At 47.1% G+C, this 25,039-nt stretch overlaps 1 protein-coding gene across 5 annotated transcripts in view; it reads right to left on the bottom strand.

Annotated features, from left to right (window-relative positions):
• LOC147115364 (myoneurin-like) overlaps positions 1-25,039 on the bottom strand; it is a 51,129-nt gene that overhangs the window by 24,777 nt on the left and 1,313 nt on the right. For all 5 annotated transcript variants that reach the window (XM_085989621.1, XM_085989624.1, XM_085989623.1 and 2 more), the window contains exons 2-5: positions 23,599-23,899; positions 19,773-20,644; positions 8,800-8,959; positions 492-670 (exon numbers count right to left, since the gene is read on the bottom strand). In XM_085989621.1, coding sequence (XP_085845747.1) covers positions 492-670; positions 8,800-8,959; positions 19,773-20,644; positions 23,599-23,867 — 1,480 coding nt within the window. In that variant the 5' untranslated portion in view covers positions 23,868-23,899. The remainder of the gene's footprint in view (positions 1-491; positions 671-8,799; positions 8,960-19,772; positions 20,645-23,598; positions 23,900-25,039) is intronic.

The following is a 25,039-nucleotide window of genomic DNA, read 5'->3' as shown; positions in this document are numbered from 1 at the left end:
GAGTGTCTCGCTGGGCCATTTCAGAGGGCAGTTAAGAGTCAACCACATTGCTGTGGGTCTGGAGTCACATATAGGCCAGACCAGGTAAGGACAGCAGATTGCCTTCCCTAAAGGAACCAGATGGGTTTTTACAACAATCCGATAGTTTCATGGTCACCATTACTGATACTAGCTTTTTATTCCAGATTCATTTAATTACCTGAATTTAAATTCCCAGCTGCCGTGGTGGGATTTGAACTCACATCTCCGGATCATTAGTCCAGGCCTCTGGATTAGTAGTCCAGTATCAAATAACTACTACTGAGAGAAGTAATAATGGCTGTCCGAGAGTTGGGAAAGTGTGGGATGTATTTGTGAGGGATCAGCTTTTCTGGTTACAGTGAACAGCACATAAATCCGATTAAATCAGCACGGAGTCTAATTCTATAACAAAGTTATAGGATTTGCCTTTTAACCTGGTGTTGATGTGGAGCCACGCAATAAGATCTTACCTGTGTGTTTGCGTGCATGTGTGATGAGCGAGCTGGAGACGGCGAATGCCTTCCCACACGTGTCGCAGATGTAGGGTTTCTCTCCCGTGTGGCGACGGACGTGGTACGTGAGCGTGCTGGCCTGAGCAAAGCGCTGGCCACACCGGTCACACACGTACGGTTTCTCCCCACTGTGCTTCCTGTGGGAAACAAAGCCAGAGAAACAACTTGAAAAATGCTAAGTCCTGGAAATCTGAAATAAAAACAGGTAACCAAAGGACATAGACTAAAGATTTCAGAGGGAAAAGGAGAATTTTTTTTTTTTTTTTTTTTTTTTAGGCAGGAAGTTATGATGATTTGGAATGCACGACCTGAAAGGGTGGTGGAAGCAGATTCAATAATGACTTTCAAAAAATTACAAACTACTTACAGCACAGAAACAGGCCATTCAGCCCAACAGATCTATGCCGGTGTTTATGTGCCACACGAGCCTCCTCCCACTCAACTTCATCTCACCCTATCACCATATCCTTCTATTCCTTTCTTCATAGAATCCTTACAGTACAGGAGGCGGCCATTCGGCCCGTGACGGCTCTCTGCAAGAGAACTTCCTCTAGTCCCACTCCCCCGCCCTTCTCAGTAGCCCTGCAATTTTTTTTTTTTTTTTTTTGGTACTTATCTAATTCCCTTTTGAAAGCCACAACTGAATCTGCCTCCACCATCCTTTCAGGCAGTGCATTCCAGATCGCGTAAAAAATGTTTTTCCTCATGTCGCCTTTGGACCTTCTGTCAATCACCTTAAATCTGTGTCCTCTGGTTCTCGACCCTTCCACCAATGGGAACAGTTTCTCTCTATCTACTCTGTCCAGACCCCTCATGATTTTGAACACCTCTATCAAATCTCCTCTCAATCCTCCCTGCTCTAAGGAGAACAACCCCAGCTTCTATGACTCTATGACTCTTCTCCAGTCTATCCACATAACTGTATTTCCACATCCCATGAACCTAAATCTTTTCTGCACCCTCTCCAAAGCCTTCACATCCTTCCTAAGGTGCGGTGCCCAGAATTGGACACAATACTCCAGTTGAGGCCGAACCAGTGTTTTACACAGGTTCATCATAACTTCCTTGCTTTTGTACTCGATGCCTCTATTTATAAAGCCCAGGACCCTGTAAGCCTTTTTAACTGCTTTCTCAACCTGTCCTGCCACTTTCAACGATTTGTGCACATATACCCCCAGGTCTCTCTGTTCCTGCACCCCCTTTAGAATTGTATCCTTTAGTTTATATTTCCTCTCCTGGTTCTTCCTCCCAAAATGTATCACTTCACACGTTTCTGCATTAAACTTCCTCTGCCACCTGTCCGCCCATTCCACCAGCCTGTCTCTGTCCTCTTGATGTCTATCACTCTCCTCACTGTTCACTATACTTCCAAGTTTTGTGTCATCTGCAAATTTTGAAATTGTGCCCTGTACACCCAAGTCTAAGTCATTAATATACATCAATAAAAGCAGTGGTCCTAGTACCGACGCCTGGGGAACACCACTGTATACCTTCCTCCAGTCCGAAAAACAACTGTTCACCACTACTCACTATTTCCTATCACTTAGCCAATTCCGTATCCATGCTGCCACTGTCCCTTTTATTCCATGGGCTTCAACTTTGCTGGCAAGCCTATTATGTGATACTTTATCAAATGCCCTTCCCCTTAAATGCATCTATACTATTCGCCTTAACCACTCCCTGTGGTAGCGAGTTCCATATTCTAACCACTCTCTGGGTAAAGAAGTTGCTCCTGAATTTCCTATTATTTAGTGACTATCTTATATTTATGACCCCTAATTCTGGTCTCCCCTGCAAATGGAAACATCTTCTCTACATTTACCCTATCAAACCAATTTTAAAGACCTCTATCAGGTCACCCCTGTCTTCTCTTTTCTAGAGAAAAGAGCCCCAGCCTGTTCAATCTTTCCTGATAGGTATAACCAACATTCCCGCTAAGCTGCGTGGCTGTGCAGCGGTCTGGAGGTCCCGCATAGGCTGTTCACCGGCTTTTAAATGGAAAAACCACACGTGCAAAAATTTGAATGGGCCATGCAGCCACTTAAAGGAACCGTGCACACAAAAAAAATTAGAGGGAACATTGGGTATAACCTCTCAGTTCTGGTATCATCCTTGTAAATTGTTTTTGCACCCTCTCCAGTGCCTCTATATCCTTTTTATATTGTGACCAGAACTGTTCACAGTACTCCAAGTATGGTCTAAACAAGATTCTACACAAGTTGAACATAACTTCTCTGCTTTTCAATTCTATCCCTCTAGAAATTAACCCCAGTGCTTTGTTTACTTGTTTTAATGACCTTATTAACCTGTGTCGCTACTTTTAGTGATTTGTGCATCTGTACCCCCAGATCCCACTGCTCCTCTACCCCCATTTAGACTTATTTTCCAAGGAGTATGTGACCTCCTTATTCTTCCTACCAAAATGTACCACCACACACTTATCTATATTGAAATTCATTTGCCATTTACATGCACATTCTGCAAGTTTATTAATGTATTCCTGTATTTTGATGCAGTCCTCCTCTGTATTAACTACCACACCCCAATTTATAAGAACATAAGAAATTGGAGCAGGAGTCGGCCATTTGGCCCCTCGGGCCTGCTCTGCCATTCAATGAGATCATGGCTGATCTTCTACCTCATCTCCACTTTCCTGCACTATCCCCATATCTCTTGATTCCCTTAATATCCAAAAATCTATCGATCTCGGCCTTGAATATACTCATCGATTGAGCCTCCACAGCCCTCTGGGGTAGAGAATACCAAAGATTCACCACCCTCTGAGTGAAGAAATTTCTCATCTCAGTCCTAAATGACCGACCCCTGGTTCTAGACTTCCCAGCCAGGGGAAACATCCTCCCTACATCTACCCTGTCAAGTCCTGTAAGAATTTTGTATGTTTCAATGAGATCACCTCTCATTCTTCTAAACTCCAGAGAATATAGGCCTCATCTACTCAATCTCTCCTCATAGGACAATCCCCTCATCCCACAAACCAGTCTGGTGAACCTTCGTTGCACTCCCTCTATGGCAAGTATATCCTTCCTTAGGTAAGGAGACCAAATCTGTACACAAAACTCCAGGTGTGGTCTCACCAGGGCCCTATATAATTGCAGTAAGACGTCTTTACTCTTATACTCAAATCCTCTTGTAATAAAGGCCAACATACCATTTGCTTTCTTAATTGCTTACTGTACCTGCATGTTAACTAATCGTGTACAAGGACACCCAGGTCCCTCTGAACACCAACATTTCCCAATCTCTCACCAATTAAAAAATACTCTGTTTTTCTATTTTTTCAACCAAAGTGGATAACTTCACATTTCTCCACATTATATTCCATTTGCCATGTTCTTGCCCACTCACTTAGCCTGTCTATATCCCCTTAAAGCCTCTTTGCATCCTCCTCGCAACTTACATTCCCACCCAGCTTTGTATCAGCAGCAAACTTGGGATATATTACCTTTGGTCCCCTCATCCAAATCATTGATATAGATTGTGAATAGCTGAGGCCCAAACACTGATCCTTGCGGTACCCCACTAGTCACAGCCTGCCAACCCAAAAATGACCTGTTTATTCCTACTCCGTTTTCTGTCCGTTAACCGATCCTCAATCCATGCTAGTATATTACCCCCAATCTCATGAGCCCTAATTTTGTTTAATAACCTCCTGTGCGGCACCTTATCGAATGCCTTCTGAAAATCCCAAACAAACACATCCACTGGTTCCCCCTTATCTATTCTACTAGTTACAACCTCCAAAAAATCTCAGATTTGTCAAACACGATTTCCCTTTCATAAATCCGTGTTGACTCTACCCAATCCTATTATTATTTTCTAAGCGCCCTGTTACCACATCCTTAATAATAGATTCCAGCATTTTCCCTACTACTGATGTCAGGCTAACTGGTCTGTAGTTCCCCGTTTTCTCTCTCCCTCCTTTCTTAAACAGTGGGGTTACATTTGCTACCTTCCAATCCACAGGAACTGTTCCAGAATCTATGGAATTTTGGAAAATGACAAACAATGCATCCACTATCTCTATAGCCACCTCTTTCAAAACCCAAGGATGTAGGCCATCAGGTCCAGGGGATTTACAGGAAACTTTCGTTTAAACGGAGGTTAAATCTCCAGAATGCTCTATCCACCGGCAAAATTCAGGAGTCGATTCAGATAACTTTTTTTTACTTTTCGTTGCTTTTTTTCTCCATTCCTGGCTCTGCAAGCATCTAGCTGAAGCTGTTGCTTAGCTACAGAGACGCTTGCAAGCTGCGCCGACTGTTTTGAAGCTGTTGCTAAGCAACAGGGTTTGTTGCTAGATACGGAGCTCAGAAGCTCCGTATGTTTTAACATTAGCGCTGGTTTCTCCGGCAGTGTTGATCGACCGGCACCAGCTCGGTCCCGTCAGTGCCGGATACCAGAAAGTTTCCTGTATTGACTTTCAGTCCCATTAGCTTCTCCAGTACTATTTTTTTACTAATACTAATTTCTTTCAGTTCCTCATTCTCGCTAGAGCCTTGGTTCTCCACTATGTCCGGGAAGTTTTTTACGTCTTCTTCCGTGAAGACAGGCACAAAGTATTTGGCGTAGTCTGCAAATTTTGAAAATGCACTTCCCATTCCCCGAATCCAAATCATTTATGTAAATGGTGAACAACAGTGGTCCCAGCACCGATCCTTGTGGAACACCACTTCCCACCCTTTGCCAATCTGAGTAACTACCCCTACTCTCTGTTTTGTAGCCAGCTTGCTATCCATTCTGCTACCTGCCCCGGCTCCACATGTTATGACATTAGTCATAAGTCTACTATGCGGTACCTTATCAAAGGCCTTTTGATAATCGAAATATATTACTGTACATCTACTACATTGTCTACTCTTTGTTACTTTTTCCAAAGAATTCAATAAAGGTTGGTCAAGCATGACCTTCCCTTTTGAAATCCGTGCTGACTATTTACTTTATTTTCAGATTATAGATGTTTTTCTATTACAACTTTGAGTAAATATTCCATTATCTTTCCTACCACCGACATTAAGCTAATTGGTCTATAGTTCCCTGGACTTGTTCTATCTCCCTAACTGTCTGCCAGTCCTCTGTCACTATTCTTTTTGGATATATACTTGAAAAGGAAAAATTTGCAGGGCTATAAGGAAAGATCAGAGGAGTGGGACTAATTGGATCGCTCGTTCAAAGAGCCAGCACAGGCACAATGGGCCAAATGGGGAGAAAAAGATTGGTGAAGTCAAGCGTAGGTCCCTTGCAGTCAGAATCAGGGGAATTTATAATGGGGAACAAAGAAATGGCTGACCAATTAAATACATACTTTGGTTCTGTCTTCACAAAGGAGGACACAAATAAACTCCCAGAGATGTCGGGGTACATAGGGTCTAATGAGAGGGAGGAACTGAATGAAATCAGTATTTGTAGGGAAATGGTGTTAGGGAAATTGATGGGATTGAAGGCCGATAAATCCCCAGGGCCTGATAATCTACATCCTAGGGTACTTAAGGAAGTGGCCTAGAAATAGTAGATGTATTGCTGGTCATCTTCCAAAATTCTATAGACTCTGGCACAGTTCCCATGGATTGGAGGGTAGCTAATGTAGCCCCACTATTTAAAAAAGGTGGTAGAAAGAAAACGGGGAATTATAGACCGGTAAGCCGGACATCGGTAGTGGGGAAAATGCTAGAGTCCATTATAAAAGATGTAATAGCAGAGCACTTGGAAAACAGTGACAGGATCGGACAAAGTCGACATGGATTTACAAAAGGTAAATCATGCTCAACTAATCTACTGGAACTTTTTGAGGATGTAACTGGTAGAATAGATAAGGGAGAACCAGTGGATGTGGTGTATTTGGACTTTCAATAAGGTCCCGCATAAGGGATTAGCATGTAAAGTTAAAGCACATGGGATTGGGGGTAAGGTACTGACTTGGATAGAGAACTGGTTGGCAGACAGGAAGCAAAGAGTTGGAATAAACGGGTCCTTTTCCGAGTGGCAGGCAGTGACTAGTGGGGTACCGCAGGGATCGGTGCTAGGACCCCAGCTATTCACAATATATATTAATGATCTAGACGAGGGAACTAGTTGTAATATCTCCAAGTTTGCAGACGACACAAAGCTGGGTGGGCATGTGTGCTGTGAGGAGGATGCAGAGAAACTCCAGTATGATTTGGACAGGTTGGGTGATTATACTGCATCTGCCATGCATCTGCCCAATGTGGATAAATGCGAGGTTATCCACTTTGGTGTCAAAAACAGGAAGGCAGATTATCTGAACGGCAATAGGTTGGGAGAAGGGGAAGTGCAACGAGACCTGGGTGTCCTTGTGCACCAGTCGCTGAAGGTAAGCATACAGGTGCAGCAGGTGGTTAAGAAGGCAAATGGTATGTTGGCCTTCATAGTGAGAGGATTCGAGTACAGGAGCAAGGATGTCTTGCTGCAGCTGTACAGGGCCTTAGTGAGACCACACCTTGAGTAGTGTGTGCAGTTTTGGTCGCCTTATCTGAGGAAGGATGTTCTTGCCATGGAGGGAGTGCAGTGAAGATTCACCAGGCTGATACCTGGGATGGCAAGAATGACGCATGAGGAGAGATTGGGTCGATTGGACTTATATTCGTTAGAGTTTAGAAGAATGAGAGGGGATCTCATTGAAACTTATAAAATTCTAACACGACTAGACAGACTAGATGCAGGAAGGATGTTCCCGATGGCGGGCGAGTCCAGAACCAGGGGTCACAGTCTAAAGATAAGGGATAAGCCATTTAGGACAGAGATGAGGAGGAATTTCTTCACCCAGAGAGTGGTGAACCTGTGGAATTCTCTACCACAAAAGGCAGTTGAGGCCAATTCAGTAATATATTTAAGAAGGAGTTAGATATATTTCTTAAGGGATCAAGGGATATGGGGAGAAAGCAGGGACAGGGTACTGAATTTGGATGATCAGCCATGATCTCATTAAATGGCGGAGCAGGCTCGAGGGGCCGAATGGCCTACTCCTGCTCCTATCTTCTATGTTTCTATGGCCTCCTCCTGTGCTGAGAGATTCTGTGATTGCAGGGCAGAAGGAGATAGGTACTACCTGGTAAAAGACTGAAGCACTCCTTCACACAGGGATCAGTACTTGGAATGGTCACTGATGGCAAAACTTTTGCAGTAATTCCAGAGGCAGTTAGGTGCTTGGTGGAAGGGGAATTGCAAGTAGAATGGCCTAATGACGTTTCTCACTTGCACCTCAGATACACCCAATCCACCATTACTCTCCTTCGACTGTACACCCCACCCCACCTCCCACCCAATAGCTTTTACATCCTTCAGATGAGACGTTAAACTGAGGCCACAATTGTCCTCACAGGTGGACGTAAAAGATCCAATGGCACTATTTGAAGAACAGAGGAGTTCTCCCCAGTGTTCTGGCCAATATTTATCCCTCAACTAAACATCACTAAAACATTATCTGGTCATTATCACATTGCTGTTTGCGGGATCTTGCTGTGTGCAAATTGGTTACCACATTTCCTACATTACAGTAGTGACTACACTTCAAAATATTTCATTGCCTGTGCGAGCTCTTTATCTGTACTTTATAGTTATGGGAGTTGCTATTAACTTCTGATCATGCTTTGAGACTTTTAGCTATGTGGCCTGAAAAGGGATTTTAGGTTAATTTACATCATCGTGTTGCTACAAGGGGTTAAACTCCTCGATATATACAAATTTTCCAGAACTTTTGACTGGGACCATTCAGCAGAGGCAAAGTAACTCAGAATTGCATATTCTCAGTACCATATCAGTTTGAGATAATGGGGGGTGGGGAGGGGAGGAGTCATTAGCACATCCCAGCGAGGTTTACTCTTGGCGCATTGCATTGGCTTCTATTCAGAAGCACAGCAGTGGTTTTAGCTAAACTGGCAATGCAATCGCCATGGCTCCCACACTTGGTTTGGGGGAGGCGGGGGGGGAAGGAAGAGAAGAAAGCCTATAAATAAGTAGACATCATGGCCAAGCTGCTCCCTGCACTAGTTTTGATCACCTTAGGGAGTAGAGAGGAATTTCCCAGATTTCCCTTTTCCTAAAGTGGTGCTGGATTATAGAATTCAATCCCCAGCAAAAATCCCAGACCACCATTTAATAAAGAGGACGTGAAGCTGCTCAGCACTTCTGTTGGTGACAGGACATAAACAGCTCGCTGGTTATAAAATAGCGAATCCGACTCACTGCAGGACGCTGGCAGACTTTACATAACGTGCAAAATGTACGTTACCTGGCATGGATTTTCAGGTTACTGGAAGTTGCAAACTGAAGGTTGCAGACGTCACAAGCGTATGGCTTCTCCTCGCCGTGGTGCATGCGATTGTGGAAGACTAGCTGGCATTTCTGAGCAAAGCTTTTATCGCACATATCACACTCATAGGGCTTCTCACCTGCAACAGGGTACAGTAGGTCAGCCTGCAGGCAAAGACTCAAAATGTAATTGGAAATCCTCAGTAGAAAGGGAGGGTATACCTTCCCAGCACCTGTTCCTACATTGCATTCCTGGTGCAGGAAGACTTTGGAGCACTTTTTAATGAAAAGTGCAGTGAATATAGAGCATGGGAAAAGGGAAAATACAATGGCTAAAATGGGGAACAGAAGCAGGGTTAAGATGAAGGTTTTGAAGGCCAGGAACTAGGAGGCAATGTAGTGGGAAGTGGGTAGAGAATTGCAGAGGACAAGTCTCCAATCCCTGAAGGGAAGGGTTAATGGTAGACTGAAGGTAGCAAGGAGTGAGGAGCAGCTCAGAGTCACAGGGCGTGAGGGCAGAGGTCACGTTTAGTTTAAAACTAGTCCTACTCACCCCCACAGGCCTTGCTTCCAGCAGCCCAGAGACCACACACCCACCATTTGCCTTTCAGGGGTACAGATCTGATTTGTAATCCAACAATTACTTTTGTGAAAAGATTATACTCTTAGCCCGAAGATTCCCACCCTATTCTAACTAATTCCTTCTGAGGACATAAATGGAATTTAGTGAAAGATAAACAGACCATGAATCAAGAAAACTTCTTAGAGAACTATAAAAAAGCAGGAGAGGTTTCCAGTGCAGCAGCCATTTGGCCCATTGGGGCTATTCCAGCTCCTTGTTAGAGCAATCCCAAACTAATCCCATTGCCCCGCTCTCTCCCCATAGCCATGTCAATCCCAAACTAATCCCACTGCCCCGCTCCCTCCCCATAGCCGTGTCAATCCCAAACTAATCCCACTGCCCCGCTCCCTCCCCATAGCCGTGTCAATCCCAAACTAATCCCACTGCCCCACTCTCTGCCCATACCCCTGTATCAATCCCAAACTAATCGCACTGCCCCGCGCTCTCCCCATAGTCCTGTATCAATCCGAAACTAATCCCACTGCCCCACTCTCTCTCCACAGCCCTGTATCAATCCCAAACTAATCCTACTGCCCCGCACTCTCCCCATAGCCCACTTCTTCAAATATTTATTCAGTTGTCCCTTAAAAGATGCAATGGTCTCTCCCTGTGGCAAACATTCTGTGCTCCAACAACCCTCTGTGTAAAGACATTTCTCTTAACCTTTCTGCTTACTTTTAGTGACAATGTGAAGTGATCCCTGGTCACCGACTCCCCAACCAGAGGAAGTAGTCTTTTCCAGTTCACTATCAAAACTCTTCAAGATTTGAAACTTTCTATTAAATCACCTCTTACCTGTCTCTGCTCCAGTTAAAATAGACCCTATATTTCAAGTCTCTGCTGAGCATCAATGGAGAATTATTGGAGGGATGGCCTTTGATTGGAGAGTTATAGAAACAGAGTGGTCCATTCAGCCCCTCGAGCCTGTTCCACCATTCATCATTATACAGTGACAGACCTGTACCCACCAGTGCTGTATCCCAGTGTTAGTGACAGACCTGTACCTACCAGTACTGTACCATTAGTGAGAGACCTGTACCCACCAGTACTGCACCCCAGTGTTATAGTGACAGACCTGTACCCACCAGTATTAGTGACAGTCCTGCACCCCAGTATTACAGTGACAGTCCTGTACCCACCAGTACTGTACCCCAGTATTATAGAGTCATAGAGGCACAGAAGGAGGCTATTCGGCCCATCGAGTCTGTGCCGGCTCTCTGTAGAGCAATCCAGTCAGTCCCATTCCCCCGCTCTATCCCCGTAGCCCTGCAAGTTTATTTCCCTCAAGTGCCTATCCAGTCTCCCCTTGAAAACATTGAGTGTCTCCGCTTCCACCACTTCCGTCAGCAGCGAGTTCCAGGTCCTCGCCACTCGCTCCGTAAAAAAGTTTTCCCTCACGTCCCCCCCGTTTCTCTTGCCCAAAACCTTAAATCTGTGTCCCCTAGTCCTTATGCCATCAACTAGTGGGAACAGCCTTTCCCTGTCTAGCCTATCCAAACCCGTCATAATCTTGTACACCTCTATTAAATCACCCCTCAACCTCCTTTGCTCTAATGAAAACAAATCCAGCTTCTCCAACCTGTCCTTGTACCTAAGATCCCCCATCCCAGGAACCATTCTGGTAAATCTCCTCTGCACCCTCTCAAGGGCCTTCACATCCTTCCTAAAGTGTGGTGACCAGAACTGGACGCAATACTCCAGTTGTGGCCTAACCAGCGCTTTATAAAGATTCAGCATAACTTCTCTACTTTTGTACTCAATACCTCGATTTATGAAACCCAAGATCCCATATGCTTTGTTAACCACTCTCTCAATATGTCCTGCCACCTTCAGGGACCTATGCACATTAACTCCCAGGTCCCTCTGTCCCTGCACACTCTTTAAAACTGTGCCATTAAGTGTATATTGCCTCTCCCTGTTCCTTCTGCCAAAATGCATCACCTCACACTTCTCTGTATTAAATTCCACCTGCCACTTATCTGCCCATTCTGCTAGCCTTTCTATGTCCTGTTGCAGTCGATTGGTATCATCCTCACTGTTTGCCACACCCCAAGTTTGGTGTCATCGGCAAATTTAGAAATTCTACTTTGTATTCCAATATCCAGGTCATTTATATATATCAAAAAAAGCATTGGCCCCAGCACTAACCCTTGGGGAACACCACTGTCTACCATCCTCCAGTCTGAAAAACAGCCATTTACCACAACTCGCTGTTTTCTGTCCTTAAGCCAATTCCTTAACCAAGCTGCCACTGACCCACCTATTCCATGAGCCTCAATTTTGTTAACCAGCCTTCTATGTGGTACTTCGTCAAACGCCTTCCTAATATCCATGTGGACAACATCCATTGCATTTTCTTCATCAATCCTCCCTGTTACTTCATCAAAAAATTCAATTAGATTAGACAAACATGATCTGCCTTTTACAAATCTGTGTTTGCTCTCCTTAATTAGCTTAAACCTCTCCAAGTGCCCGTTAATTTTTTCCTTGATTATTGTTCCTAAAATTTTTCCCACCGCTGATGTTAATCGTAGATACTAGGATCATCCTTACACCCTTTCTTGAACAATGGTGTCACATTTGCCACTTTCCAATCCACAGGCACCTCCCCGCATCTAGGGAAGATTGGAAAATTATGGCAAACTCTACTGCTATCTCCTCCCCCAATTCCCTTAGCAACCTGGGATGCAAGCCATCTGGACCAGGTGACTTATCCACTCTAAGCATACCCAACCTTTCTAGTACATCCTGTCCATCAATTTTCACCCCTTCCAATATTTTGACAGCATCCACCTCCTTAGTAAACACCGATACAAAGTACTCATTGAGTATTCTAGCCTTGCCCTGCGCCTCTAAGCATATAACACCTTCTTTGTCGCTAATAGGCCCCACCCCGCCTCTTACTACCCGCTTACTGTTTACATGCCAGATGATGATTTTTGGGTTCCCTTTTAAGTTAACCGCCATTCTACTCTCTCATTCTCTCTTTGGCAATCTTATTTTCATCTTCACTTCCCCTCTCAACTTATTGTATTTGTTCTGGTTCTCCCTTGAAGAATTCACCTGACATGCATCATACACCCTCTGTTTTTGTTTCATCATCTTCTCTATCTCCCTCGTCATCCAAGGAGCCCTTGCTTTGGTTTCCTTACTCTTCCCTCTTGTTGGAATGTACCTAGCCTGTACTTGGAACATCTCCTCCTTAAAGGTCACCCATTGTTCCGTTACAGTTTTTCCTGTCAGTCTTTGGTTCCATTTTACCCTGGCTAGATCCTTTAGCATCCCATTGAAGTTAGCCCTATTCCAGTTTAGAAGTTCCATTCTAGATTGTTCCTTGCTCCGCTCCATTGCTAATCTAAATCTTATGATACAATGATTGCTCATACCCAAGTGTTCTCCCACAGACATTTGGTCGACCTGGCCCACCTCATTCCACAGCACCAGATCCAGCAATGCCTCCTTCCTAGTTGGGCCAAGAACATACTGGTTAAGGAAATTCTCCTGAACACATTTCAGAAACTCCTCCCCCTCCTTTCCCTTTACCCTAGCATTATCCCAATCGATATTTGGGCAATTAAAGTCCCCCAATATCACCACTCTTTCGCTCTTGCATATCTCTGCGATTTCCCTGCAGATTTGCTCCTCTATCTCCCTCTCACTATTTGGAGGCCTATAGAATACCCCCAATAGCGTGATCATACCCTTTTTGATCCTCAACTCTAACCAAACGGATTCTGTCCTTGTCCCCTCAAGAACATCCTCCCTTTCCAACACTACAATATGTCTTCCTCAATCAGCACTGCCAACCCACCTCCCTTTTTTCCTTCCCTATCTTTTCTGAACACCTTGTCCCCTTGAATATTAAGTGCCCAGTCCTCACCGTTTGTAAGCCATGTTTCCGTTATTGCCACATGGCTAATTGTGCTTATAGCTCACCAAACTTATTCACCATACTTTGTGCGTTTATGTACATACATTCTAAACCCATTTGTGAATTTTTCTTAGTCTGCTCCTATCTAATGTGGTACTACTTCCACCTCTAGTACTTTCTTCTCTAGTACTATCCAACACACTCACTCTTTTATGCACCTTATTCCTCTTTTCTACTCCTATATGCTGGTGCCCAGCCCCCTGCCAAGCTAGTTTAAACCCTCCCCCACAGCACTAGCAAACGTCCCCGCGAGGATATTGGTCCCGACTCTGTTGAGGTATAACCCGCCCGTCTTGTACAGGTCCCACCTTCCCCAGAAATGGTCCCAAAGCCTCAGCAATCTAAAGCCCTCCCTCCTGCACCATCTCTCCAGCTACGCAGGGATCGGTGCTAGGACCCCAGTTATTCACAATGGCCCAGAACTTCGGGTCTCCACGGGTGAGTACACACGGGATACTCACCCGTAGGCCCAATGGAAGTGCCGGTTTCCTGCATGCACTGTGCATGCGCGGGAAACCGGCACTTCCGTTCCTCTGAACGAAGAGGTTCAGAGGTCGAACGCGTGCGCGGGAGAGGCTGCGCGTGCGCATCGAACTTTGTTTTTTTTTTTTTTAAAACAGGTTTTCCCGCGAGGGTAAGCCTGCAGAATTTAGAAATGTAAAAAGCAGGCGTAAGGCCTGCTTTTTACAAGGTAAGTGGTGAATTAATTAAAATTAAAACATTTTTTCCACAGGTTTATTATTTTTAAATACTTTAAAGCAAGGTAAGTTTATTTTTAGCCCCGTTAGAAAATAAAATTATTTTTTTCAAAAATTTAAATTGTTTCAAATAGTTATTTCATGTAATTTATAGTTTATTTCGAAACATAGAAGATAAGAGCAGGAGTAGGCCATTCGGCCCCTCGAGCCTGCTCCGCCATTCAATGCGATCATGGCTGATCATCCAAATTCAGTACCCGGTCCCTGCTTTCTCCCCATACCCCTTGATCCCTTTAGCCTTAAGAAATATATCCAACTCCTTCTTGAATATATTTAATGAACTGGCCTCCACCGCCTTCTGTGGTAGAGAATTCCACAGGTTCACCACTCTCTGGGTGAAGAAATAGCTCCTCATTTCTGTCCTAAATGGCATACCCCTTATCCTTAGACTGTGACCCCTGGTTCTGGACTCCCCGACCATCGGGAACATCCTTCCTGCATCTAGTCTGTCCAGTCCTGTCAGAATTTTATAAGTTTCAATGAGATCCCCTCTTGTTCTTCTAAACTCCAGCGAGTACAAGCCCAATCGACCCAATCTCTCCTCATACGTCATTCCTGCCATCCCAGGTATCAGCCTGGTGAATCTTCGCTGAACTCCTTCCATGGCAAGAACATCCTTCCTCAGATAAGGTGACCAAAACTGCACACAATACTCAAGATGTGGTCTCACCAAGGCCCTGTACAACTGCAGCAAGACATCCTTGTTCCTGTACTCAAACCCTCTCGCTACGAAGGCCAACATATCATTTGCCTTCTTAACCACCTGCTGCACCTGCATGCTTACCTTCAGCGACTGGTGCACAAGGACACCCAGGTCTCGTTGCACTTCCCCTTCTCCTAATCTATTGCCATTTAGATAATAATCTGCCTTCCTGTTTTTGCCACCAAAGTGGACAACCTCACATTTATCCACGTTATATTGCATCTGCCATGTTTCTGCCCAATCACCCAACATGTCCAAATCATCCTGGAGTTTCTCGACATCCTCCTCACAGCACACACGCCCACCCAGCTTTGTGTCGTCTGCAAATTTGGAGATATTACATCTAGTTCCCTTGTCTAGATCATTAATATATATTGTGAATAGCTGGTGTCCAAGGACCGATCCCTGCGGTACCCCACTAGTCACTGCCTGCCACTCGGAAAATGACCCATTTATTCCAACTCTTTGCTTTCTGTCTGCCAACCAGTTCTCTATCCAAGTCAATACCTTGCCCCCAATCCCATGTGCCTTAATTTTACATGCTAAAAAATGTGATTAAAAAAAAAAAAAATTATCTGAAGATTTAGTGCTATTTTGGGGCTGTAGTATTTATAAGTCTTGACAGCACTTCCGGTCAGACTTATGAATGGAGCATTCCCTGCTCCGATTGGCTCCCCATGGCCCACGTGATCCCAGGGGACGCATCGAACTAACTGCGCCCCTGGGATACGCAAGCACTGCGCGCCGGCAGCTGGACCAGGCCCCGGATTGGAATTCCACGGGGGCCCAGAGCTCAACGGCCGGCACGCTAGGTAAGTGCAGATCGGGGGCTTGCACCCGGGGGGAGCCCCCGACCCGAATTTCTGGGCCATTACAAGTTTGTAGACGACACAAAGCTGAGTGGGCGTGTGTGCTGTGAGGAAGATGCAGAGAAACTCCAGTATGATTTGGACAGGTTGGGTGATTATACTGCATTTGCCATGCATCTGCCCAATGTGGATAAATGTGAGGCTATCCACTTCGGTGGCAAAAACAGGAAGCTAGATTATCTGAACGGCAATAGATTGGGAAAAGGGGAAGTGCAACGAGACCTGGGTGTCCTTGTGCACCAGTCACTGAAGGTAAGCATACAGGTTAAGAAGGCAAATGGTATGTTGGCCTTCATAGCGAGAAGATTAGAGTACAGGAGCAAGGATGTCTTGCTGCAGTTGTACAGGGCCTTGATGAGACCACACCTTGAGTATTGTGTGCAGTTTTGGTCACCTTATCTGAGGAAGGATGTTCTTGCCATGGAGAGAGGCAGTGAAGATTCACCAGACTGATACCTGGGATGGCAAGAATGACGTATGAGGAGAGATTGGGTCGATTAGGCTTATACTCGCTAGAGTTTAGAAGAATGAGAGGGGATCTCATTGAAACTTATAAAATTCTCACAGGACTAGACACAGGAAGGATGTTCTCGATGGCGGGTGGAGTCCAGAACCAGGGGTCACAGTCTAAGGATAAGGGGTAAACCATTTAGGACTGAGATGAGGAGGAATTTCTTCACCCAGAAGAGTAGTGAACCTGTGGAATTCTCCACCACAGAAGGCAGTTGAGGCCAATTCATTAAATATATTCAAGAAGGAGTTAAATATATTTCTTAAGGCTAAAGGAATCAAGGGATATGGGGAGAAAGCAGGGACAGGGTACTGAATTTGGATGATCAGCCATGATCTCATTAAATGGTGCAACAGGCTCGAGGGGCCGAATGGCCTACTCCTGCTCCTATCTTCTATGTCTATTCATCTGTTCTATCCTCCTATTCATGTACTCACTGGCACGTGGCACCAGGAGTAATCCGGAGATAACTACCTTTGAGGTTCTGCTTTTTAATCTCTCTGCTAGCTCCCTAAAATCTGCCTGCAAGACCTGATTACTCTTTCAGCCTATGTCGTTGATAACGGTATGAACAACATAAGAACATAAGAAGTAGGAGCAGGAGTAGGCCATACGGCCCCTCGGGCCTGCTCCGCCATTCAATACGATCATGGCTGATCCGAATCTAGACTCACGTCCACTTCCCTGCCCTCTCCCCGTAACCCCCAATTCCCTTATCTGCTAGGAAACTGTCTATCTCAGTTTTAAATTTATTTAATGTTGCAGCTTCCACAGCTCTCTGGGGTAGCAAATTCCATAGATTCACCACCCTCTGAGTGAAGAAGTTCCTCCTCATCTCAGTTTTGAAAGGGCAGCCCCTTATTCTTAGATTATGCCCCCTAGTTCTAGTCTCACCCATCAGTGGAAACATCCTCACCGCATCCACCCGATCAAGCCCCCTCACAATCTTATATGTTTCGATAAGATCGCCTCTCATTCTTTTGAACTCCAATGAGTAGAGGCCCAACCTACTCAACCTTTCCTCATACGTCAACCCCCTCATCTCCGGAATCAACCGAGTGAACTTTCTCTGAACCGCCTCGAGAGCAAGTATATCTTTTTTTAAATATGGAAACCAAAACTGCACGCAGTATTCCAGGTGTGGCCTCACCAATACCCTGTATAACTGCAGCAAGACTTCCCTGTTTTTATACTCCATCCCCCTTGCAATAAAAGCCAACATTCCATTGGCCTTCCTGATCACCTGCTGTACCTGCATACTAACTTTTTGTGTTTCATGCACCAGGACCCCCAGATCCCTTTGTACTGTAGCACTTTGCAGTTTCTCTCCATTTAGATAATAACTTGCTCTTTGATTTTTTCTGCCAAAGTGCATAACCTCACACTTTCCAATATTATATTCCATCTGCCAAATCTCTGCCCACTCACTTAGCCTGTCTATGTCCTTTTGCAGGTTTTTTATGTCCTCCTCACTCACTGCTTTCCCTCCCATCTTTGTATCGTTGGCAAACTTGGATATGTTGCATTCGGTCCCTTCCTCCAAATCGTTAATATAGATTGTAAAGAGTTGGGGTCCCAGCACTGACCCCTGCGGAACACCACTAGTTACTGATTGCCAGCCCGAGAACGAACCATTTATCCCAACTCTCTGTTTTCTGTTAGATAGCCAATCATCCACCCATGCCAGTAATATTACCCCCAATCCCGTGATTTTTTATCTTGATCAGTAATCTTTTGTGTGGAACCTTGTCAAATGCCTTTTGGAAGTCCAAATACACTACATCCACTGGTTCCCCTTTATCCACCTCTGGCTGTTCAGCCTCCCCCCTCAAGAGTGTCCTGCACCCACCAGTACTGTACCCCAGTGTTATACAATGACAGACCTGTACCCGTTAGTGACAGACTTGTACCCACCAGTACTGTACCTGTTATACAGTGACAGACTTGTACTCCCCCAGTACTGTACCCGTGTTATACAGTGACAGACCTGTACCCACCAGTACTGTGCCCCAGTGTTATAGTGACAGACCTGTACCCACCAGTACTGTACAGTGTTATACAGTGACAGACTTGTACCCATCAGTACTTTATCATAGAGTCAGAGTTATATAGCACAGAAAGAGGCCCTTCGGCCCATCGTGTCTGCGCCGGTCATCAAGCCTTATCTATTCTAATCCCATTTTCCAGCACTTGGTCCGTAGTCTTGTATGCTATGGCGTTTCAAGTGCTCATCTAAATGCTTCTTGAATGTTGTGAGGGTTCCTGCCTCTACCATCCTTTCAGGCAGTGAGTTCCAGATTCCAACCACCCTCTGGGTGAAAAAGTTTTTCCTCAAATCCCCTCTAAACCTCCTGTCCCTTACCTTGAAACTATGCCCCCTGGTTATTGACCCCTCTACCAAGGGGAAAAGTTCCTTTCTATCTACCCTATCTATGCCCCTCATAATTTTGTACACCTCAATCAGGTTCCCCCTCAGCCTTCTCTGCTCCAAGGAAAACAACTCCAGCCTGTCCAGTCTCTCTTCATAGCTGAAGCGATGCAGCCCAGGTAACATCCTGGTGAATCTCCTCTGCACCATCTCCAATACAATGACATCCTTCCTATAGTGTGGCGACCAGAACTGCACACAGTATTCCAGCTGTGGCCTAACTAGCGTTTTGTACAGCTCCATCATAACTTCCCTGCTCTTATATTCTATGCCTCGGCTAATGAAGGCAAGTATCCCATATGCCTTTTTAACCACCTTATCTACCTGTCCTGCTGCTTTTAGGGATCTATGTACATGCACACCAAGGTCCCTCTAATCCTGTCCTTCCTAGGGTCCTATCATTCAATGCATATTCCCTTGCCTTGTTAGTCCTCCCAAAATGCATCACCTCACACTTTTCAGGGTTAAATTCCATGTGCCACTGTTCTGTCCATCTGACCAACCCATCTATATCGTCCAGTGTTATAGTGACAGAGCTGTACCCACCAATACTGTACCCCAGTGTTATAGTGACAGAGCTGTACCCACCAGTAGATGGTAGATGCAGGAAGGATGTTTCCCCTCGTGGGGGAATCTAGAACTAGGGGGCATAGTTTCACAATAAGGGGTCGCCCATTTAAAACGGAAATGAGGGGGAATTTCTTCTCTCAGAGGGTCGTGAATCTTTGGAATTCTCTACCCCAGAGAGCTGTGGAGGCTGAGTCATTGAATATATTCAAGGCGGAGATAGACAGATATTTGAGTTACAGGGGAGTCAAGGGTTATGGGGAGTGGGCGGGAAAGTGGCGTTGAGGCCAAGATCAGACCAGCCATGATCTTATTAAATGGCGGAGCAGGCTCGAGGGGCCAAGTGGCCGACTCCTGCTCCTATTTCTTATGTTCTTCTTACTGTGCCCCAGTGTTATAGAGACAGACCTGTATTCACCAGTACTGTACCCGTTATACAGTGACATACCTGTACGCACCAGTACTGTATCTCATTGTTAGTGACAGACCCGTACCCACAACACTGAATGCAATTGGTAGTTCTAGATGTTTGAAATCTCATTTAATTGCAGCGTTCACAGTTACCTGTGTGGGTCCTGACGTGAGTTTTCAGCTGGTTGCATTGAGTAAAAGCTTTCGCACAGAGCTGGCACACGTACGGCTTTAGTCCTTTGTGAATCCTCATGTGTCGGCGCAGGCTGCTGGCCTCGGAGAACACTTTGCCGCACATGTTACAGATCGGCTTCATCTTCAGCTGCTTTCCATCGCTCTCCCCCAGCTCCGGCAGCCCGGCACTGCTTTCGCCAGCTGCTAGTTTTGATTTGCACCTTTCTGGAAACGCACTGTGTCGCTGCAAGCGCCTCCGCCTCGGTTTCCCGTTTGTCTTCTGAACAATTTTGTTCTCAGCTAAATGATTTTTATAGTCGTTGTCGAACATTGATTGAGGGTTGGCATCAGGCTGGAGGTCAGTGCTGACCACGTCTAACTGTGCTGCACTCTCACCGCACACTCTCCTCTCCACCTTTTTCACAGTGCAGCTGCTTCTCCGTTTAACTCTTGTACATTTAAGCAGGTTGCTGGGACTGACTCCCTTCACCTGCAGGGCAGAGTTCTGGTCGGCCTTCGGTTTCTTTGCTCCTCGGGTCCCTGACAATGTGTCGAAGTTTGCTGGCTGTAATTGCAATTCCTCCGTTTTGAAATCACAGTTGGCTTCTGGAGTATTAAGCAGCGCTTCTTCACACCTGAGCATTGCTCCCGGTCCTTGCTGGACAACGTCCTTCTCTCCCCCTGGGGTGGTGAAGCAGCTATTTGGCTCTGCATTCGCCTGTATGTCAGACAGTGCTTTGGGGGCAGTGTTTAAGTTAATCACAAGCGATTCCATCTTTGCTTTACATATTCTCACCACATCCTCCATCTGCAGGTAACCAGCAGCTGCCTGGATTGCAGCAGCATTGCATCTGTGAACAGAACAGGTCAGATTACCACTGCAGCAGTTACAATGACACTCTCTCTCAGCCAAATACAGCAGGGGGACTCCAACAGACACGATCGAGGAACAAGCCACATAGGATGGAATGTCCGAATCAGTCACGGCAGTCGTCATTAAGCAGCTTTAAGCTTTCACAACGGGCCTGACAGAAGCTAACAATTGGGAACCAGAAATGTCGGAGAAAACTAGGAGTGTGGATGATACACAATTCTAGCAAAAAAAGTGCATAAATTGGCAAACAGCAACACCAAAAGCTATTAAACCAATTCTGTCCAAACGGCTTTTCAAAACGAAGGAGCAAGCACAGATCTGAACTGTATCGACAGTGACCCCACTCATAGAAACCTAGAAAAAGGGCAGGAGTCGGCCAATCAGCCCTTCGAGCCTGCTCCGCCATTCAATGAGATCATGGCTGATCCTCTGTCTCAATAACACATTCCCGCTCTCTCCCCATACCCCTTGATGCCTTTTGTGTCTAGAAATCTATCTATCTCCTTCTTAAATATATTCAGTGACTTGGCCTCCACAGCCTTCTGTGGTGGAGAATTCCACAGGTTCACCACCCTCCGAGTGAAGAAATTTCTCCTCATCTCAGTCCTAAATGTCCTACCCCGTATCCTGAGACTGTGACCCCTGGTTCTGGACCCCCCCCAGCCAGGGGAAACATCCTCCCTGCATCCAGTCTGTCTAGCCCTGTCAGAATTTTATAAGTTTCAATGAGATCCCCTCTCACTCTTTTAAACTCTAGTGATTATAAACCTGGTCGACCCAATCGCTCAACAGTCCTGCCATCCCAGGAATCAGTCTGGTGAACCTTCGCTGCACTCCCTCTATGGCAAATATATCCTTTCCTAGGTAAGGAGACCAAAACTGCACACAATACTCCAGGTGTGGTCTCACCAAGGCCCTGTATAACTGTAGTAAGACATCCTTGCTCCTGTACTCAAATCCTCTTGCAATGAAGGCCAACATACCATTTGCCTTCCTAACTGCTTGCTGCACCTGCATGTTTGCTTTCAGTGACTGGTGTACAAGGACACCCAGGTCCCTCTGTACATCAACATTTCCCAATCTATCACCATTTAAATAATACTCTGCCTTTCTGTTTTTCCTACCGAAGTGGATAACTTCACATTTATCCACGTTATACAGCATCTGCCATGTATTTGCCCACTCACTCAACTTGTCTAAATCGCCTTGAAACCTTTTTGCATCCTCCTCACAGCTCACAATCCCACCTAGTTTCGTGTCGTCAGCAAACTTGGAGATATTACATTTGGTTCCCTCATCCAAATCATTGATATATATTGTGAATAGCTGGGGCCTAAGCACTAATTCCTGCGGTACCCCACTAGTCACCGCCCGACACCCCGAAAAAGAGCCATTTATTCCTACTCTCTGTTTCCTGTCTGTTAACCAATTTTCAATCCATGCCAGTATATTACCCCCAATCCCATGTGCATTAATTTTGCACACTAACCTCTTGTGGGACTTTATCAAAGGCCTTCTAAAAATCCAAATACAGCACATCCACTGGTTCTTCCTTATCTATTCTACCAGTTACATCCTCAAAAAACTCCAATAGGTTTGTCAAACACGAGTTCCCTTTCCCACGCACAGTAACCTGGTACACCGAAACTGGGCACCCTCTAGTACCTCACTCTGCTGGGATACAGGGCACTGGGCACCCTCGGCTACAGCGCTTCGGGCACTGGGCACCCGCTGGGCTACAGCGCTTCGGGCACCCGCTGGGCTACAGCGCTTCGGGCACTGGGCACCCGCTGGGCTACAGCGCTTCGGGCACTGGGCACCCGCTGGGCTACAGCGCTTCGGGCACTGGGCACCCGCTGGGCTACAGCGCTTCGGGCACTGGGCACCCGCTGGGCTACAGCGCTTCGGGCACTGGGCACCCGCTGGGCTACAGCGCTTCGGGCACTGGGCACCCGCTGGGCTACAGCGCTTCGGGCACTGGGCACCCGCTGGGCTACAGCGCTTCGGGCACTGGGCACCCGCTGGGCTACAGCGCTTCGGGCACTGGGCACCTTCTGGTACCTCATGACTCGGGCCTAGGCCCGGTGCTGGTGGACTGTTCAATTAAGGACAACACAGCAGAGACTGATTGAGTCCGCACCCAATGTTCACACTTGTCAGCAGGACTAATGTTGGGCACCACGATCGACTGCAGTGGCTTTCCTGCTACTCGGGGAGAGATCCGCTGCCTCAGCACAGACCCAGTAATTGAGCCTGTGATCTCCTGGTTTGCTGAACACCCTAGCCAATTGAACCAGACGAAAAACCTCAGGTTCGACCTTCAAACAGAATCTCCTGAACTCCAGTAACAGTCACCATGTGGCCTAAATGGGAATCTGCAGCCGTCTCTCCCTTCACCTATGACCAATGGCACACCTGCTGCATGTGCCTTGGTCATTCCTAACGTGCTTGGTGTCAAATGGAGACTGATCTGAGCTTCTGCTCTGTGCCATGTCCTGGCCCTGCTTGCCAGCAGAATGCCACTGGGAGGTAGGGTTATCCGATCGGCTCTTTGGGGACCGGAGAGCCATAGGAACACAGGTACAGGAGGGGGCCATTCAGCCGCTCAAGCTTGTTCTACCATTCAATGAGATCATAGTTGATCTGTGATCTAACTCCATATGTGCCTTTGGCCCATATCCCGTAATACCTTTGGTTAACAAAAAGCTATCAAGCTCAGGTTTAAAGTTAACAATTGACAATTAATAATGAGCGGGGGTGGGGTGAACTGGGGCCTGGGGGAGAAGAGAAATTGGTCTGCATTTGGCAGCTGCATGTAGTGCTCGGTTACAAAGCTGCACCCCGTCACTCTGTGTTGCAGTTTACGCCTCACAGTAAGTGAGTAACTGCTTTAACCCAACAATCTAACAAAGACATAGAAGACGTTCTCACCCATCGATATTAATGTTTCCGGTATAAACAAAATCCAGCAGCTTCTGAAACCCATCGGAGCTGACGTGGTTGTTATCGAGGAACACAACATTATTGTCCAGCGTGAGCCCGTAAACCGCTCGGAAATAGTCGCTGAACGCAGCTAGAACATTCCGGTGAGCCCTGAACTGCAACTGGCCAACGACAACAGTGCAGTCACACAGAAAGCCATCGAGGCGCTGGCGGTGGAGCTGGTCGAGGAGCTGCTTGCAGTGATGCACCTGCTGCATGCTGTGGCTGGACGAGTCTGTCTGTGTCTGAACTGCAAATCATTACAACAACACGTCAGTAAAGCTGCATGGTTATCTTTGGGGTTTAGGTTGCAGCATAGTTGTGAGTGGGGCGTATCCAATTAAATGTAGTGCTGCTTGTAAACACATCACCGCATCATGCAAACATTACGTGGGAACTGGTCTGCTGAAGGAAAGCCGCTCAATGCTTAGGACTGAGATGAGGAGGGGGGAGCGGGAGAGAGAGAGGGGAGGGGGAGGGGGGGGAGAGAGAGAGAGAGAGAGAGGAGGGGGACGGGAGAGAGAGAGGGGAGGGGGGCCGAGAGAGAGGAGGGGGACGGGGGGGGAGAGAGAGGAGGGGGACGGGGACGGAGAGAGAGGAGGGGGACGGGGACGGAGAGAGAGGAGGGGGACGGGGACGGAGAGAGAGGAGGGGGACGGGGACGGAAAGAGAGGAGGGGGACGGGGACGGAAAGAGAGGAGGGGGACGGGGGGAAGAGAGAGGAGGGGGACGGGGGGGGGGGGGGGGAAGAGAGAGGAGGGGGACGGGGGGGGGGGGGGGAAGAGAGAGGAGGGGGACGGGGGGGGGGGGAAGAGAGAGGAGGGGGACGGGGGGGGGAAGAGAGAGGAGGGGGACGGGGGGGGGGAAGAGAGAGGAGGGGGACGGGGGGGGGGGAAGAGAGAGGAGGGGGAAGAGAGAGGAGGGGGACGGGGGGGGGGGAAGAGAGAGGAGGGCGGGGGGGGGGGGAAGAGAGAGGAGGGGGACGGGGGGGGGGGAAGAGAGAGAGGAGGGGGACGGGGGGGGGAAGAGAGAGAGGAGGGGGACGGGGGGGGGGAAGAGAGAGAGGAGGGGGACGGGGGGGGGGAAGAGAGAGAGGAGGGGGACGGGGGGGGGGAAGAGAGAGAGGAGGGGGACGGGGGGGGGGGGAAGAGAGAGAGGAGGGGGACGGGGGGGGGGGGAAGAGAGAGAGGAGGGGGACGGGGGGGAAGAGAGAGAGGAGGGGGACGGGGGGGAAGAGAGAGAGGAGGGGGACGGGGGGGAAGAGAGAGAGGAGGGGGACGGGGGGGAAGAGAGAGAGGAGGGGGACGGGGGGGAAGAGAGAGGAGGGGGACGGGGGGAAGAGAGAGGAGGGGGACGGGGGGAAGAGAGAGGAGGGGGACGGGGGGAAGAG

This window comes from Somniosus microcephalus, chromosome 6 (genome assembly GCF_052327205.1).
Source record: "Somniosus microcephalus isolate GS21.2 chromosome 6, FLI_Smic_1.0, whole genome shotgun sequence".
Classification (NCBI taxonomy): Eukaryota; Metazoa; Chordata; class Chondrichthyes; order Squaliformes; family Somniosidae; genus Somniosus; species Somniosus microcephalus.
This window is presented reverse-complemented; position numbering and strand designations above follow the sequence as displayed.